The sequence below is a fragment of the Ursus americanus genome, chromosome 37 (assembly GCF_024610735.1).
Source record: "Ursus americanus isolate L20-20 chromosome 37, mUrsAme1.1.p, whole genome shotgun sequence".
Classification (NCBI taxonomy): Eukaryota; Metazoa; Chordata; class Mammalia; order Carnivora; family Ursidae; genus Ursus; species Ursus americanus.
In genome coordinates this window covers 9319458-9337574 of record NC_142163.1, presented here as the reverse complement: position 1 = coordinate 9337574, position 18117 = coordinate 9319458, and the positions used below count along the sequence as shown (strand labels likewise).

General features: G+C 43.7%; 1 protein-coding gene and 1 long non-coding RNA gene across 2 annotated transcripts in view; both read left to right on the top strand.

Moving 5' to 3' along the window:
• The window catches only part of LOC148107025 (proline-rich protein 23A-like), a 28149-nt gene extending 13567 nt beyond the window's left edge, over positions 1–14582 (top strand). The window contains exon 3 of the mRNA XM_087859305.1: positions 14539–14582. Coding sequence (XP_087715431.1) covers positions 14539–14582 — 44 coding nt within the window. The remainder of the gene's footprint in view (positions 1–14538) is intronic.
• Positions 14583–16798: 2216 nt separating this feature from the next.
• LOC123790058 (uncharacterized) lies at positions 16799–17913 on the top strand. The gene is made up of 3 exons (XR_015723220.1): positions 16799–16933; positions 17028–17112; positions 17825–17913. It is a non-coding gene; the product is annotated as an uncharacterized LOC123790058 (long non-coding RNA).
• Positions 17914–18117: the final 204 nt, after the last annotated feature.

The window sequence follows — 18117 nt, the reverse complement described above, 5'->3', positions numbered from 1 at the left end:
AGGGAGACAAACCATGAGAGATTCTGGACTCTGGAAAACAAAGTGAGGGTTACAGAAGAGAGGGGTTGGGGGATGGGGTAGCTGGTTGATGGGTATTAAGGAGTGCAAGTGTTGGGGTGAGCACTGGGTGTTACATACCACTAATGAGTCATTGAACACTACATCAAAAACTAATGATTTTGATATATATGTTGGCTAACTGAACATAATAAAAAATACTTAAAATAAAAGATGTATATGGCCAATCACTTGTCTTGTTGAGCTTATATAAATAATTAGGTCAAAGTTGTTAGATTTGTTTATAAATGAATTAGTCTTAATTTGGCTATCTCTGGAAATAAGGGCGATTTTAGGGAGAATAATTATGTTTTTTTTTATAAAGATTTTATTTATTTATTCAACAGAGATAGAGACAGCCAGCGAGAGAGGGAACACAAGCAGGGGGAGTGGGAGAGGAAGAAGCAGGCTCATAGCAGAAGAGCCTGATGTGGGGCTCGATCCCATAACGCCGGGATCATGCCCTGAGCTGAAGGCAGACGCTTAACCGCTGTGCCACCCAGGCGCCCCTAATTATGTTTTAATAACCCACCAGTGCAGATGTCAAACTCTAGTTCTGATTGTCTTTGAATGTTTTTTGACTTGGGGTAATCTTCAGATAAATTGCAACAGTAGCTCATGTATAGACAATCATCATGCTTGTTATGATTATTTACACAGGTGGAAAATGGGGTTGATTCCCCAAGTACTGTATAACTCAACTAGCACCTTGACCAGTTCTGTGTGGTTGGGGTGACAAAATTGTTTCTTAAACACCAGAGCATACCCAACTCTGTGGGGTTAACTATGGACTTGTTAAGATATTGGATGGCCCCGCTTTCCCTGTGATTGGATTGGATGATGCACTTGGGGATACCATTATCTTCTGAAACAAGTGTTCTTCTTGTGCCAAAGATTCCTTGTAATTAGTGTATTGTTAAGGTTAGACCTCCAACAAAGAGGGCTTCTTGATGGTTTTATCGTTTCATCATGTTTGTCCCAGGAACTACCTCTATTGATGTTGATACTTAATTGCAAATATGGGCTTTAGCAGAGCATATAACAGCTCTCCTGGCAGAAGTAACCTCAAAACAGACAATTCCTGACTGTAATGACTCTACATCAGGTCCAGCGTGTCTTAGAGAACAGAGGCCAGTAATGGATGATGGGAGGCTGACTTATTAAATACAAGGCTATGCTTATACTTGAAAAAATACTTAAAATATACCTTATACCTGAAATAATACTTAAAACTTGTCAAACTTTAAACCCAGCTATCCTTATCCCTGGGTCTGACCATCAAACTTCCACGTTAAAACATGACTACTCAGATATTATTGACTGAAGGCAGTAGTTTTATGGTAAAGGGGATAAGAGAGGCTGGGCATGGTATAGTTAGTCTACTAATTCAGACTGTTGAGACTAAAGTGTCCTAACAAATATGCCTGCCCCCAAAATGGAGATAATAGTACTCACTCATTCTTTACAATTGGCAAGGGTCTCTGAACTGACCTCAAACATGTCTTCCTAGTCCTGCATGCCCACAGAGCAATTTGGAAGCAAAGGGGATTATTAAGCCATAACTCCCCAATCAAATACGGGCCCGAAATTATTACTCTTCTTGAGGCTGTACACCTACCTGATGAGGTAGCTGTGATTCACCTCAAAGGACATAAAAAGGATATGAACTTAGATTTTTAAGGAAACAATTTAGCAAACACTGAAGCCAAGCACATAGCACAAAATAAACAAATATTAAGTCTTATATCAGTCTTAACTCCGTTAAAGTCCATAAGTCCAGTCACTTCAGACCAAGAATTTCACACAGGCTGGGAACAAAGATATTCAAAAGTGCACAGCACTGATTTATTAATAATGAGGGGAAAATCCTCATGCCCCCAAACAACAAATAGAAGGTAATACAGGGTTTATACCAGGCTACTCATTTGGGTAAAAAGGCCACTGAGGTGACAAAAATTTTGCTAAGAGAAAGTGTCACTAGATTTGGACTCCCTTCATCCCTACAAAGTGAAAATGGGCCAACTTTCATTGCACAAATAACTCGGCAAATAGCTTGGACCTTAAAGATTATTTACAATTTACATTTGGCCTGGCATCTACAATCCTCTGGAAAGGGGGCCATCTGACACTGAACAGCCCCTGATAACCTGACTGCAGTTAAATGAGGCCCAGAATTAGGTGACTGTCTCCTAACAGGACCCAATGGGTGCATGGCTCCAACTTGTGTGCATAACTTCCCCAAGCTGCTCTGGGTTTTGCCTGGATGCATTGACATTATTAAAACCATTACCAAACCAGCCAACTTTCCAAATTTAAAACAAGAGTGGACATGTTCTGGGTTTCATTGCTATGACCACCAACCATACATCTTTGGGACCAGAGGATGTTGTTTGGCACATGGAAGCTCTTAATAAGTACATGGTCAAAGCCCTAAATGACACTTAAAATAGCATTTCTCCAACAAATACTGAAGTTACAGAAATACATAAAGAAGTTTTACAAAATACAACAGCATTAGAAGTTTTAACTTGCACACAAAGTGGAACATGTGCTAGCATAAAAGCAGAATGCTGTGCATACATTCCAGATTACTGCAAAAGTGTTTCTGGGTTATCTGAAATGAATACTCAAACTGGAGCTATAGAAGATCCTTCTCTTTCCTTTAATAATTGGTTAAACTCCTGGACAGGAAGAGGATTTTTGTCAACTATCAAAGGACTTTCATTTGGGTTTCTTTTGCTTTTTGTTTTTCTAGTCATGTTTTGCGGTTTTTCTCCCATGTCTCTCCACCTGGTGCCGAGACTCCTTCACTGCCATAGATTCAAGCCAAAAGATGATCCTTTCCACTCAGAGAAATCTATGCATGTGGTCTCCCTTGGATTTAGCTGCCTCTGCCTTTCGTAACTCCTATATCTATATAAGCCCTCGACTGACAAATGTTGACCCATAGGTAGGGATACCTCTATGTCCCTATTCAGGAGGAAGAAGTTACAGAAGATGAGACCTTCTACCCTCAGCAAAGTTAGAGATTTAAGGGTCAAAGTTGTTCAGGAGGGAATGATGTGGGGAACAAAAGCAAAGGCAAAAATTACATTTTCTACTGCCTACAACCCTCTGGCAAGTCCTTGAAACAGGTCCAGTGGCCTTCATCTGATAGCTCAGCTGCCTCAATGTTGACACTTTGCTAAGGGCAAAAGGCAATCTTAGCCTGACCCTCAAGATCCTGTGAGTCTACTTTAACATACCAGTTCCTTTGGAAATGTCCTTTATTTCCACCCTTCCAAGATATGTGTTGGCAATCATCTCCCAAGCATATACCCCATTAATATACTTCTGAGGGGTCTCATGATGAGGGTTTACTGGACAGTAATAAATGATCATTTCCTAATAATTGCTAGCCCCTCAAGGTCCCGGAAACCTTGCTTCCAGAATTCCTTAGAGACTTACACTATCCCTAAGGCCCTCCCAACTTAAGAGTATGTAATGGGCCACTCCTCCTGATCCCGGTGCAGCTCTTTCTGCCCACGGGTCCTGTCCCTCCCTGTGTTTTAATAAAATCATATTTTTGCACGAAAGACATTTCAAGAATTCTTTCTTGGACATCGGCTCCAAACCCCAAACAGTTCCTACGCCAGTAACGGAAATATAGGGAAGAACTGTTGAGGAACAGTGAAAAACCCTGTAGTTATTTGTCTCCAACCAGTTTTTAGAGAACCATCAGAGAGAAACAACGTGTGACTCTCCAGAGAAACTGCACAGGTAAAGCTGATGGCTGCCTTTTTGTAGGACTGGTAACCTGAAATTGTATATTAAGGCATTTTTGTCTTCATTTAAATTTTAGTTACTTAAGATTTGGTACAATATTGGTGTGGGGAGTAGAATGATTCAGTGATTCATCCCTTATATACAATACCCAGTGCTCATTACAAGTACCCTCTTTAATACTCGTCACTGATCTAGCCTATCCCTTACCCACCTCCCCATCATCAACTGTCAGTTTGTTCTCTGTCATTGAGTCTCCTGTGGTTTTCTTTTCCACATTGCTATATGTCTATCTGATTTCTTTCTTAAATTCCACATCTGCGTGTGATCATATGGTATTTCTCTTTCTCTGGCTTATTCCCCTTAGCATAACACACTCTAGCTTCATCCATGTCATTGCATGTCATAAGATATCATTTTTTATGGTTGAGTAATATTTCATTGTGTATGTGTATACCACATCTTTATCCATTCACCACTCAATGGACATTTGGGGTCTTTCCATATGTTGGCTACTATTGCTACTACTGCTATAAACATCAGGGTGCATGTTCTCCTTCAAATGTGTATTTTTGTATCCTTTGGGGGAAATACCTAGTCAGTTTGCATTCCCACCACCAGTGTAAGAGGGTTCCCCTTTCTCTGTATCCTTGCCAACACCTGTTATTTCCTGTGTTGTTAATTTGGTCTGTTCTGACAGGTGTGAGGTGGTATCTCATTGTGGTTGTGGGAATTCGTAATGCGTGGCTAGATAAGATTTAATAATAAACTCGTGCTTCCCTCGGTGAGACTAGTTGAAAAGCAAAAAAGGAGTGTCCAGAAACCTGGGGTCTTCCTTGAATTTTCTGGGCTGAAAACAGCTGAATCCTTGTTGGGGCTCAATGCACTCATCCAAGGAGTAAATACTTGACTTAAGAGAAACATTTATCTTTGGAGGTCACGCACTCCATGCACTCCCTGCCTGCATGCACATCATGAGCACAGCTTGTTCTAGTCACACGATACTCCCTACGCCACTGTTCTGATTATTACAGCTTCACATTCCTTCTTGTTTCTGTTATTCCCTCATTGTATTGATAACATTCACAATAAAAGTGGAGGCAGAGTCTGGCTTGGGATATTTCACCACTAGAGCGTCTGGTCCCCAGGCCCTCTCCCTTCTCGTACTAAGATATCTGGAGTAATCTTTTCATTTGCCATCTCACGGTTTGCCGGCCAAAGCCAAATTTGTATTTCCCTGATAACAACTGATGTTGTGCATCTTTTCAAGTGTCTATTATCCATCTGGATGTCTTCTTTGAAAAGTCTCTCTTCATGTCTTCTACCCATTTCTTAGCGGGATTGTTTGTTTCGGGAGTATGGAGTTTGATAATTTCTTTATAGATTTTGGATACTAATCCTCTATCAAATACGTTTGCAAATATCTTCTCCCATTCCATAGGCTGCCTTTTAGTTTTGTTGACTGTTGCCTTTGCTGTGCAGTAGCTTTTTATCTTGTTGAAGTCCCAATAGTTCATTTTTGCTTTTGTTTCCCTTGCCTCTGGTGAAGTGTCTAATAAGAATTTGCTGTGGGCAAGGTCAAAGAGAATTCTGTCTGTTTTTTTCTCTAGGATTTTGATGGTTTCCTGTCTCACATTGAAGTCTTTCAACCATTTTGAATTAATTTTTGTGTATGGTGTAAAGAAAATTGTCCAGTATCATTGTTCTGCCTGTGGCTGTCCAGTTCTCCTAACACCATTTCTTGAAGAGACTGTCTTTTTTCCTGCTTTGGATATTCTTTCCTGCTTTGTTGAAGATAAATTGGTCATACAGTTGTGGATTCGGTTTCTGAGTTCTCTATTCATTTCCATTGATTTATGTGTCTGTTTTTGTGCCAGTACCACAGTGTCTTGATGACGTCTTTGTAATATAGCTTGATATTCAGAATCATGATGCCTCACGCTTTGCTTTTCTTTCTCAGAATTGCTTTGGCTCTTTGGAGTCTTTTATGGTTCCATACAAAATTTGGGATTGTTTGTTCTGACTCAATGAAAAATGTGGTGGTATTTTTATGGTATTTGAATGTGTATGCTTTAGTTTTAACAATCTTTTCTCTTCCACTCCATGAGCATGGAATGCTTTTCCATTTTCTTGTGTCCTCCTCAATTTCTTTCATAAGTGTTCTATAGTTTTAAGAGTACAGATCTTATACCTCTAGTTAGGTTTATTCCTAGATATATTACTGTTTTTGGTCCAATTGCAAATGGAATTGAATCCTTGATTTATTTTTTCTACTGCTTCATTATTGGTGTATAGAAACGCAGCAGATTTCTGCACATTGGTTTTTTTATCCTGTGACATTGCTGATTCATGTATTCTACCAATTTTTTGGTAGAGTCTTTTGTACTGTTGAATTCCATTTGCTAGTTTCTTTTTTTTTACAATAATTTTTATTATGTCATGTTAGTCCCCATACAGTATATCCTTAGTTTCTGATGCAATGTTCCATGATTCATTCTTTGCGTGTAACATCCAGTGCACCATGCAATACGTGCCCTCCTTAATATCCATTGCCGGCCTATCCCAGTCCCCCACCCCTCTCCCCTCTGAAGCCCTCAGTTTGTTTCCCACAGTCTCTCATGGTTCATTCCCCCTTCTGTTTATCCCCCCTCATTCTTCCCTTCCTTCTCCTACCAATCTTCCTACTATTTCTTATGTTCCATAAATGAGTGAAACCATATGAATTATCAGTTATGTCTTTCTCTGCTTGACCTATTTCACTTAGCATAACCTCCTCCAGTCCCGTCCATGTTGCTGCAAATGTTGTGTAATTGTTCTCTCTGACGGCTGAGTAATATTCCATTGTATATATGGACCACATCTTAATCCAGTCATCTGTTGAAGGGCATCTCGGCTCCTTCCACAATTTAGCTATTGTGGACATTGCTGCTATGAACATTGGGGTGCAGGTGCCCCTTCAGACCACTACAACTGTATCTTTGGGGTCAATACCTAGTAGTGCAATTGCTGGGTCATAGGGTAGTTCTATTTTTAATGTCTTAAGGAAGCTCCATACTGTTTTCCAGAGTGGCTGCACCAGCTTGCATTCCCATCAACAGTGCACAAGGGTTCCCCTTTTTCCCCATCCCTGCCAACATCTGTAGTTTCCGGACTTGCTAATTTTAGCCATTCTGACTGATGTGATGTGAGTTGGCATCTCATTGTGGTTTTGATTTGTATTTCCCCGATGACAAGTGATAATGAGCATTTTTTCATGTGTCTGTTGACCATTTGTATGTCTTCTTTGGAGAAGTGTCTGTTCATGTCTTCTGCCCATTTCTTGACTGGATTATTTGTTTTTTGGGCGTTGAGTTTGATAAGTTCTTTATGTATCTTAGATACAAGCCCTTTTTCCAAGAAGACATTTGCAAATATCTTCTCCCATTCTGTAGGTTGCCTTTTAGTTGTGCTGACTGTTTCGTTTGCTGTGCAGAAGATTATTATCTTGATGAAGTCCCAAAATTTATTTTTGCTTTTGTTTCCCTTGCCTTTGGAGATGTGTCTAGCGAGAAGTTGCTGTGCCGGAGGTCAAAGAGGTTGCTGCCTGTGTTCTCCTCTAGGGTTTTGATAGATAACTTTTGAAACAGAGCTATATATATATATACATACACACACATTAGTAAAAAGTGTGTGTATGCACACACATACACACACACACACACTATATATATATATATATATATATATATATATATATATATATATATATATATATATACTTTTTAATCCATTCACCCATCAGTAGACATTTGGGTTGCTTCCACATTTTAGCTATTGTGACTAATGCTGCTTTGGATGTGGCTGTATGTATATTTCTTGCAGATCCTGCTTCCAATTATTTAGTTCTTCTTAAGTTTGTTTTGGCAACATTTTTTAGTCTTCAGTGCATAAATCTTGCACTCCTTGATCAAATTGATTTATATATTTTGTGCTCTTGTAGTTGGAATTTTACTCTCAAATTACTTTTTTAGGGATTATTCATTTAAGATCCAGAAAAAGAAAGTGATTTTTTTTTTGCATGTTGACCTTTACCATGCAGCTCTGCTGAGTTTATCAGCTCTTTTTTTTAATAATAATTTTTTATTATGTTATGTTAGTTACCATACAGTACAACCCCAGTTTCCGATGTAAAGCTCGATGATTCATTACTTGCATATAACACCCAGTGCACCATGCAATACGTGCCCTCCTTACTACCCATCACCAGCCTATCCCAATCCCCCACTCCCCTCCCCCATGAAGCCGTCAGTCTGTTTCCCAGATCCACAAAAGAACTGTTAAGAACTGATAGACTCAGAGAACAATGAGAGACTATGGACACTGAGTTTATCAGCTCTTAATAGTTCTTTTGTGAATTGTGTATCATTGCTTATGTTTATGTTTAAGATCATGACATCAGCAAAGAATTTTGCTTTTTTTTTTCCAAATGCCTTTATGTCTTTTTTCCTGTCTAATTTCTCCAGCTACAATTTCCCATACAGTGTTGAATGGAAATGGCAAATGTGGACATCTTCATCTTATTCTTGCTATTACAAGAAAAGATTTCAGTCTTTCAACTGAACATCGAATATAATGTTAGCAGAGAGTTTTTCATAAATGCTCTTCATCTTGTTGAGGTAGTTCACTTACTTCCTAGTATATTAAGTGCATTTGCTCACTAACAGGTATTACATTTTGCCAAATACTTTTTCTTCTCCAATTGAGGTCATTGTGTATTTTTATTGATTTATATGAATGTGCTTGATTATGTTGACTGACCATGTGTTGAACCCTTGGAACTGTGTAAACCATTTGCTAATGGTGTGTAAACTTCTTAATGTGCTGCTAGTAGACTCAGTTGTCTAGTATTTTTGAGGATTTTTTAATTTATATTAATATATTTTTATGTGTAGTTTTCTTTACTTGTGAAGTCTTTATCTCACTTGGATATCAAGCTAGGAGTTAGGAAGTATTTCCTTCTCTTCCGTTTATAAGAAAAGTTTGATAAAGATTTAAAAAACATTGTGTGGGGTTTTGTTTGTTTGTTTTTGTTTTTGTTTTGTTTTGCAGGGAAGAGGGGAGTTTGCCAGTGATGCCATCTGATGGTGGGATTTTCTCTGTTGGAAAGATTTTGTTGCTGTTGCATTCTCTTTATTTCTTAGAAGTCTATTCATATTTTCCATTTCTTCCTAAGTCAGTATTGGTGGCTTATATGTTTCTAGGAATTTGTCCATCACATCCATGTCATTTTATTTGTTAGGGTGCGATTGTCCACAGTCTTCTGCTGTAATCTGTATGTTTCTGTAAAGTCTGTAATAATGTCCCTTTAATTTTTGATTTTAGTAATTAGAATCTTCAATATTTTTAGGTTCTTTGGTCTAGCTACATATTTTTAAATAACTTGGCTTTATTGTTTCTTTTGTTGTTTTCACCTCCTGTTCTTTCTTTTTTTTTTTTTTTTTTGTATATTTTTTAGTCATTTCCTTAGTAGTTATTCTGGGAATGACAGCAAATGCTTTATTTTTGCTCTTTTCATTTTTTAAAAAACTACATTATTGAGGTATGATTGTTAAGTAATTAGTACATAATAAATATAAAAGATAATATTTGGTGGTACAAATACACCTGTGAAAGCATCACCACAACCAAGGCCAAAAACATCCATCACCTTGAAAACTTGCCTTGTACTGAGTTCATTCGTGTGTGTGTGTGTGTGTGTGTGTGTGTATGTGTGTGTGTGTGTGTGTGTGTGAGAGAGAGAGAGAGAGAGAGAAATGTAAGATCTACTTTCTACCAATTTATAAAGTATACAATACTGTATTGTTAATTATAGGCACTATATTGTACTATACTATACTATACTATACTATACTATACTATACTATACTATACTATACTAAATTTCCGGGACTAATTATCTTACATATCTTTCCCGTTTGCAAACTTTCCCGTTTCCTCCTAATTTACTGGTTATGGCAACCACTGTTCTACTCTGTGCTTCTATGACTTCAACTAATTTAGAATCTTCATAAAAGTGGAACCTGCAGTATTTGCCCTTACGTGCTTGTATTATTTTACTTAACATAATTTCCTCCATATCCACCAGTGTTGTCACAAATGGCAGGATTTCCTTCTGTTTTAGGGTTGAATAATATAGTTCATTGTGTATATGTTCCACATTTTCTTTACTTATTTGTCCTTTGATAGAAATTTATGTTATTTTCATATCTTAGCTATTGAGAATAATGATGCAGTGAAACAGGAATGGAAGATATCTCTTCCAGATTTTGATTTCAGCTCCTTTGGGTATATATGCAGAAGTAGAATTGCTAGATATGATCGTGCTTTTTTCAATTTTTGAGCAATCTCTATATTGTTTTCCAGAAGGCTACCTCAATTTACCCTCCCACTAATAGTAGACAATGTTTTCAATATACTGATGTCCTTTCTAATATTTGGTATCTTCTGATTTTGATAATAATCATCCTAACAAGTGTGATATGGTATCTCATTGCGGGTTTGATTTTCATTTTCCTGAAGATGAGTGAGATTGGAAAACTTTTCATATACCTATTGGCCATATGCATATCTCTGGAAAAATACCTATTCAGATCTTCTGACAATTTTTAAATATGATTTTTTTGTCTTTTTGCATTTAAGTTGTAGGAGTTCTTTATGTATTTCGGATGTTAGCCCCTAAGCAGATATATTGTTTGCAAATGTTTTCTACCATTATGTAGACTACCTTTTCATTTTGTGATGGCTTGTTTCCTTTGCTATCCAGAAGCTTTTTGGTTTGACATAGTTCCATTTGTTTATTTTTGCTTTTACATTTGGATTACCTTAGTTGTACTTTATGTAACAATTATAAGACTAGCAATTTAGCCAGTTGATATAAAAATCAGCTATTTTAAAGTATGGGCAAAAATAATTTGCTGCTTTTATCTTTGATGTCAGATTTCATTTTTTAAATAATTTTTTTACTCTATTTTTATTTTAATTTTTTTTATTATATTATGTAAGTCACCATACAGTATATCCCTGGTTTCTGATGTAAAGTTCGATGATTCATTAGTTGCGTATAACACCCAGTGCACCATGCAATACGTGCCCTCCTTACTACCCATCACTGGTCTATCCCATTCCCCCACCCCCTCCCCTCTGAAGCCCTCAGTTTGTTTCTCAGAGTCCATAGTCTCTCATGCTTCATTCCCCCTTCTGATTACCCCCCTTTCTTTATCCCTTTCATCCCATACTGATCATTCTAGTTCTTATGTTCCATAGATGAGAGAAATCATATGATAGTTGTCTTTCTCTGCTTGACTTATTTCACTTAGCATTATCTCCTCCAGTGCCATCCATGTTGCAGCAAATGTTGAGAACTCGTTCTTTCTGATAGCTGAGTAATATTCCATTGTATATATGGACCACAACTTCTTAATCCAGTCATCTGTTGAAGGGCATCTCAGTTCTTTCCACGATTTAGCTCTTGTGGACAATGCTGCTATGAACATTGGGGTGCATATGGCCCTTCTCTTCACTACGTCTGTATCTTTGGGGTAAATAAACACCCAGTAGTGCAATGGCTGGGTCATAGGGTAGCTCAATTTTTAACTTTTTAAGGGACCTCCACACTGTTCTCCAGAGTGGCTCCACCAACTTGCATTCCCACCAACAATGCAGGAGGGACCCCCTATCTCCACATCATCTCCAGCAATTGTTGTTTCTTGCCTTGTCAATTTTTGCCATTCTAACTGGCGTAAGGTGGTATCTCAGTGTGGTTTTGATTTGAATTTCCTTGATGGCTAATGATTTTGAACATTTTTTCATGTGTCTGTTAGCCATTTGTATGTCTTCATTGGAAAAGTGTCTGTTCATATCTTCTGCCCATTTTATGATTTGTTTATTTGTTTCTCGTGTATTGAGTTTGAGAAGTTCTTTGTAGATCTTGGATACCAGTCCTTTATCTGTAGTGTCATTTGCAAATATATTCTCCCATTCCGTGGGCTGCCTCTTAGTTTTTTTGACTGTTTCCTTGGCTGTGCAGAAGCTTTTTATCTTGATGAAGTCCCACAAGTTCATTTTATCTTTTGTTTCTCTTGCCTTTGGAGATGTGTCATGAAAAAGGTTGCTTTGGCCGATGTCGTAGAGGTTGCTGCCTATGTTCTCCTTTAGAAGTTTGATGGATTCCTATCTCACATCAAGGTCTTTCATCCATTTGGAGTTTATCTTTGTCTATGGTGTGAGAGAGTGGTCAAGTTTCATTCTTTTGCATGTAGCTGTCCAATTTTCCCATAACCATTTATTGAAGAGAGTGTCTTTTTTCCACCGGATGTTTTTTCCTGCTTTATCAAATATTAGTTGCCCAAAGAGCCGAGGGTCCATTTCTGGGTTCTCTATTCTGTTCCATTGGTCTATGTGTCTGTTTTTGTGCCAGTACCATGCCGTCTTTGTGATCACAGCTTTGAAGTACAGCTTGAAATCCGGCAATGTGATGCCCCCAGCTTTGTTTTTCCTTTTCAACAATTCCTTGGTGATGCGGGGCCTTTTCTGGTTCCATACAAATTTAAGGGCTGTTTGTTCCAGTTCTCTGAGAAATGTCATTGGTATTTTGATCGGGATGGCATTGAAAGTGTAGATTGCTCTGGGTAGCCTAGACATTTAACTATGTTAATTCTTCGGATCCGTGAGCATGGAATATTTTCCCATCTTTTTGTGTCTTCCTCAATGTCTTTCACGAGTGATTTGTAGTTTCTAGAATATAGGTCCTTTACGTTTCTGGTTAAGTTAATTCCAAGGTAACGTATGGTTTTTGGTGCTATTGTAAATGGGATAGATTCCCTAATTTCTCTTTCTTCAGTCTCATTCTTCGTGTATAGAAATGCAACGGATTTCTGAGCATGGATTTTGTATCCCACCACATTACTGAATTGCTCTATAACTTCTAGTAGTTTGGGGGTGGATATTTTTGGGTTTTCCATATAACATATCATGTTATCTGCGAAGAGAGACAGTTTGACTTCTTCTTTGCCGATCTGGATACCTTTGATCCCCTTTTGTTGTCTGATTGCTGTTGCAAGGACTTCTAGTACTATGTTGAATAATAGAGTGGGCATCCTGTCGTGTTCCTGATCTTAACGAAAAGGCTTCAAGCTTTTCCCCATTGAGAAGGATATTTGCCGTAGGCTTTTCATAGATGGTTTTTATGAGATTGAGGAATGTACCCTCTATCCCTACACTCTGAAGTGTTTTAATCAGGAAAGGATGCTGTATTTTTTCAAGTGCTTTTTCTGCATCTATTGAGAGATCATATGGTTCTTGACTCTTTTCCTGTTGATATGATCTATCACACTGATAGATTTGCGATGCTGAACCACCCTTGCATCCCAGGGATGAATTCCACTTGGTCATGATGAATAATCCTTTTAATGTACTGTTGGATCCTATTAGCTAGGATCTTGTTGAGAATTTTGGTGTCCATATTCATCAGGGATATCGGTCTATAATTCTCCTTTTGATGGGGTGTTTGCCTGGTTTGGGGATCAAGGTAATACTGGCCTCATAGAATGAGTTTGTAGTTTTCCTTCTGTTTCTATGTTTTGAAACAACAGACACAGAGGTGGTTCCAGGCCAGAAGACGGCATCACCTGCCACCCTCTTAGCAGGGTTCACCCAGACATCCTCTTCAGGGTCCCCTTTGCTTTATGCTCTTGGCTCCTCTAAGGGTCAGTTCCTCTGTCCTCCAGGGCAAACACACTGCGTGTCTGCTTGCGTGGTTGTTGGGTGAGTGTGCTGCTGTGGGTGCCCCACTTGGGACCTTTTCCAGGTTCACCTGACTGGGTGCCAGTCACAGAGGGGGACAGGGCTTTTATGCCCAGGGAAAAGAGCTGCTCAGAGGGGTGTATGCATCTTCCGTCCTGAAGTCCTTCTCCTCTAGAGACCGTATAGCCAGAGAGGAGCCAGAGAAAGAGCACCTGAACACAAAGACTGAGAGGAAGGCGGAGAGGAGAGCAAGAAGACAGGACAGGCACACAGAGGGACAGAGCACTCTTTGTCACTCTTCTGAGTAGCAAAGGACATGGGCTGGAACAAACTGTGGCCACACTTTTCCCCCCACGCTGGCCTGGCAGAGAGCATCGGGGCACCTGTGTCCTGGAATTGCCCTAGATTCTCCGGGGCATGGGCTGACGCTTTCCACACACACTGGTCCAGGGCTCTCGGGGGTGTGTATAGTGTCCTGAGTCCTAGAGGAGTCTATTCGGGTAGGCGAGGGACAGCCTGGCATTGCCTGGCTTCAAATACCAGGCGGAGGGCCCCCCGGGAGGAGGCCGTGGGAGGGGGTGAAGGTGCAGGTGTTTCCTGGGAGCGCTGTAGGCGGGGCGCCCAGGCTGGCTCCCTGAATGGAGCCTGCAGGGCGAGGGGCGAGGCCTGGGCGGCCACGCCCACCACCCTGTCACTGGCTGGACGCTGAGGCCGACCAGCGTCCTGGGCGTGGCTCAGGGCTCCGTCCCACCAAGGCAGTAAACTGTCACCCCCTGTCCCGTTGCCACTTGACCCCAAGCCCTTGGGCACATGCGTGCCACACTGAGGTGGCCTCTGGTAGCAGGCGGTTGTGGACCGCCATTCCTGTTCAGTAGAGCCCACCTGCCGGGCCGCTTGCTGAAGCTCTGTGCTCACACCTCCAGCTCCTTTCTTCCGCAGCTGCCCCACCTCGGGAACCACTCGCAGACAGAGGCGAGTTCTGAGGAAAGCGTGGCTGCCCAGAATCCTAGACCACCTTAGTCTTGGAAGGGGTGCGTGAGGAAGCGGTGGCTGTCCCCAGGATATAGGCCTTCGGGGGGAGGCGGAGACATTGCAGACCCAAGTGTGGCCATGTCATCGGAGGCTCTGCAGGAAGATGAGCTCCAGCAGCAGAGAGTGAATGGTATTCTGGTGGTGGGCTTGGTGCTAGTGGTGGATGACCTAATGTTGGTGCTGCAACTTGCCGTCATGGTGGAGGAGGAGAAGGAAGAGGAGGAAGAGGAGGAGGTGGCGTCGGAGGAGGAGGAGGACGATGACGACTGGGAGCAGGAGACCGAGGATGAGGTCGAGGCTTGGGAGGTTGAGGAGAATGAGGCTGAGGACGAAGAGGTTGTGGAGGATGATGTTGAGGAGGCAGAGGAGGAGGAGGCTGAGGAGGAGGAGGAGTGGGAGGAAGCTGAGGAGATGGGTGAAGGGAAGGGGAAATTGGAGAGTGAAGACGAAGAGGAGGCTGAGGAGGAGGTTGTGGATGAGGATCAGGAGACTGAGGAGGAGGTCCATGCTGAGGACGAGGGGGAGAAGGGTGTTTAGAAGGATGAGGCTGAGGAGGCTGGGGAGGAAGAGAAGCCTGAGGAAGAGGAGGAGGCTGAAGAGGTGGAGGATCCTGATAAGGTTGTGGAGGAAGACGAGAGGGGGCTGTGGAGGCAGAGCAAGAGGATGTGGAGATTGAGGAAAGGGAGGAGGAGGATGGTGAAGAAGATGTGGGTGAGGAAGAGGAGGCAGAGGAGTGGGAGCAGCCTGAGGAAGGGGAGAAGGCTGAAGAGGCTGAGGAGGTGGCTGTGCAGGAGGAGGCCAGGGAGGAGGGCCAGAAGGAGGAAGAGGCGCAGGAGAAGCAGGAAGGGGAAGAACAGCCAGAGGCACGGCGGGGTCCATCCCTGTCCCCGCTCGAGGCTCTAGGGGCCCTGCAGTCCGAGCTGGAGCCCGTGAATAAGCAAGCCAGCCGGTCCTACTCTCGGCTCAAGCTCAAGTCATGTCAGAGGCGGCAGCGTCACCTGGAACACCGAAGCGCCATTATCCGGGGCATCCCTGGCTTCTGGGCCAAGGCTGTATCCTTCATGCTGTCACTGAGGGATTCCGATGTATCTGGGCCAGTGCATGAGGAACGAGAGGGAGGGGGCTGTTGACTATCAACATGCATCATGGGGGGGAACCCCCCTCACGCCCCGCAGCATTGCAGAGGACACGCTCATGCCGTGGGGATCAAGACAGCCTGGAAATCCTGGTTCCGGTTGGGCGTGGGGGCCGCAGGGTGCCTTTGGTGTCGCACGAGGCACTGAAACTCCGCTGGGCGTCTAGGAGCACTGGTTCGGGTCAGAGTCAGGAATAGCAGCAGGGTCTCTTCACCCAAAACACATTCACACCAAGCACGGGTTCCCCTGGGTAGAATGCTGCAGGCAAGGGGTGGTGAGAGCCCACCCGGTCAGCCTGAGGCAGGAATGTGTGCTGTCCGGGAACGCGCTAGTTCTGCCTAGCCATCAGCACACGAGGATGAGCTGTGGAGGGGGTGTGGGGCGGGAGGGGTGTCTCTCAGGATGCCAGCTGCCTGTGTCCCTGCTGAGATATGTAGCACCACGGGGCGCCGTGGTCCTTGAGGCAGCCGGGGCGGAGGCAGTGGGACCCGGCGGCGGAGAGGGGAGACAGTGCCCGGTTGCTGTCCAGACTCGCTCTGTTGCTGTAGCTCTTTCATCTCCAGCCCTCGGAGCTCCTTGACCGAAAGCAGTTTGTGAACCACTCGCAGATGTCAGCCATGATCAGTGAGCAAGATGAAGGCATACTTGGCTACCTGACGGATTTGAAGGTCTGGCCCGGGAGACTGAGGCCGGGGTGGCGGACAGGAGAGGAGAGGGTGGCCAAAGTGAGTCCTCCCCCAAGTCAGGAGGGTCAAGGTCTGCTGGACAGAGCTTTCACGCCTCTGCCCCACTTTCCCGCCGGGCAGGTGGAGGAACTGCGGTTTCCCCGTGAGTGCCGCCAGATCCTGCTCTTCTTTCGCAAGAACTCCTACTTCCGGAATGAAGTGGTTGTGAAGGAGTATGTCGTCAGCGCTGCTGGTAAGAGGCCGCTGTCTGGATGGGCGGTGGCAGGTGGAGGAGGGCGGGTTGCCTTCCCCGACTCATTACCCAGCACCCTCTCACACACTCGTCTTCCTGCAGGGTACGGGCCATCTCATTCCCCTCCCATCCAGTGGCACCAGGATTTCGAACGAGAGGCCCACAGCCGCAGGCACCACAACAGCAGCCTTAACTTCTTCAACTGGTTCTCTGACCACAGCTTTGCCGGGGCTAGCAGGATAGCTGAGGTGGGGCCCTGTGACACACAGCGTAAATGACCTTGCTGGCTTCTCCAGCTGCTTGGGATGGACACCTGAGCCCCGCCCCCGTTTCTCCTGCCAGATCCTCATGGACGACCTGTGGCCCAATCCCCTGCAGTATTATGTGAGCAAGAAGGCAGCAGGAGAGGGAACTGAGAGGACGACAGGTGAGGAGCCCAGGGCGTGGGCGCCGAGACGTGTGCTGTCGGGATCCCTGCGCCCTGGGCTACACAAAGGGAGACACTGAGGTTCACAGGAGCACTCCGAGACAGCGACCCCGGGACAAAGCACGTCACCCTGACATGGAACGTGGGGAGGTGCAGTGCCAAACGGGTTGTGCCTGGGGAAGCTTGAGGCAGGCGAGGCCACGCAGCGTCATGGAGCAGAGCCGGAGAAGCAAAGCCGGCTCAGCGCCTGCACTTGCGGCAACTGTCATTCTGTGGCCCGTGAACCGCAGCCTCAGGTCTGCGAGCAGCGCATTACAAGGGTGACCAGAGGCACCCTTGGCCCAAATGTCTGGGTGTCCTGGTGCAAAGCCGCACCCCGCCTTCCCGTCCCTTCTCTGTGTTGATCACCACAGTTGTCCCCTTAAATTCCGGAGGCATCTCCTTTGCCAAGCCCACTGGCCCGCGGGCAGTCATGAAGGAGCACGCTCGTTCATACGTGGCTGGAGGAAACATAAAGCGATCACAGTCGGGGGCAGGGGCTTGGCCAGGGGAGAATGAACGCCATTCCCGACGAGAACCTTGAAACCCTCAAGCAACCTTAAGTATGGCCCAGTGAAGATACCCACTGCTGTCCTCCTGTGTCCGTGTGCACGTGTGTCCCCGCGTGCGTGCTTGTGCGTGTGTGTGTGTGTGTGTGTGCCATCTCGTCTAGGGAGCTTCATGATGTTGAAATGAGGATGAGGACCATCGCACTTGACGGAAAGCAGTCCGGAAACTTCAGAAGGAGCCGAAGGGTCAACCCGCTTCCTCTCTGCAGGAAATAACTGAAGACAGGTGCCGGGGTGAAACACGACCTGTTGAGGCCCCGGGAGCCCTGGAGAAATATCGAAATGTAAATAAACAACGTCAAGTGTGTTTCCGTGTGTGTGTGTGTGTGTGTGTGTGTGTGTGTCTGTGTGCTCTGGCACACGCACTCTTCCTCCTGGAAGGGGCTCCAGGGGACTA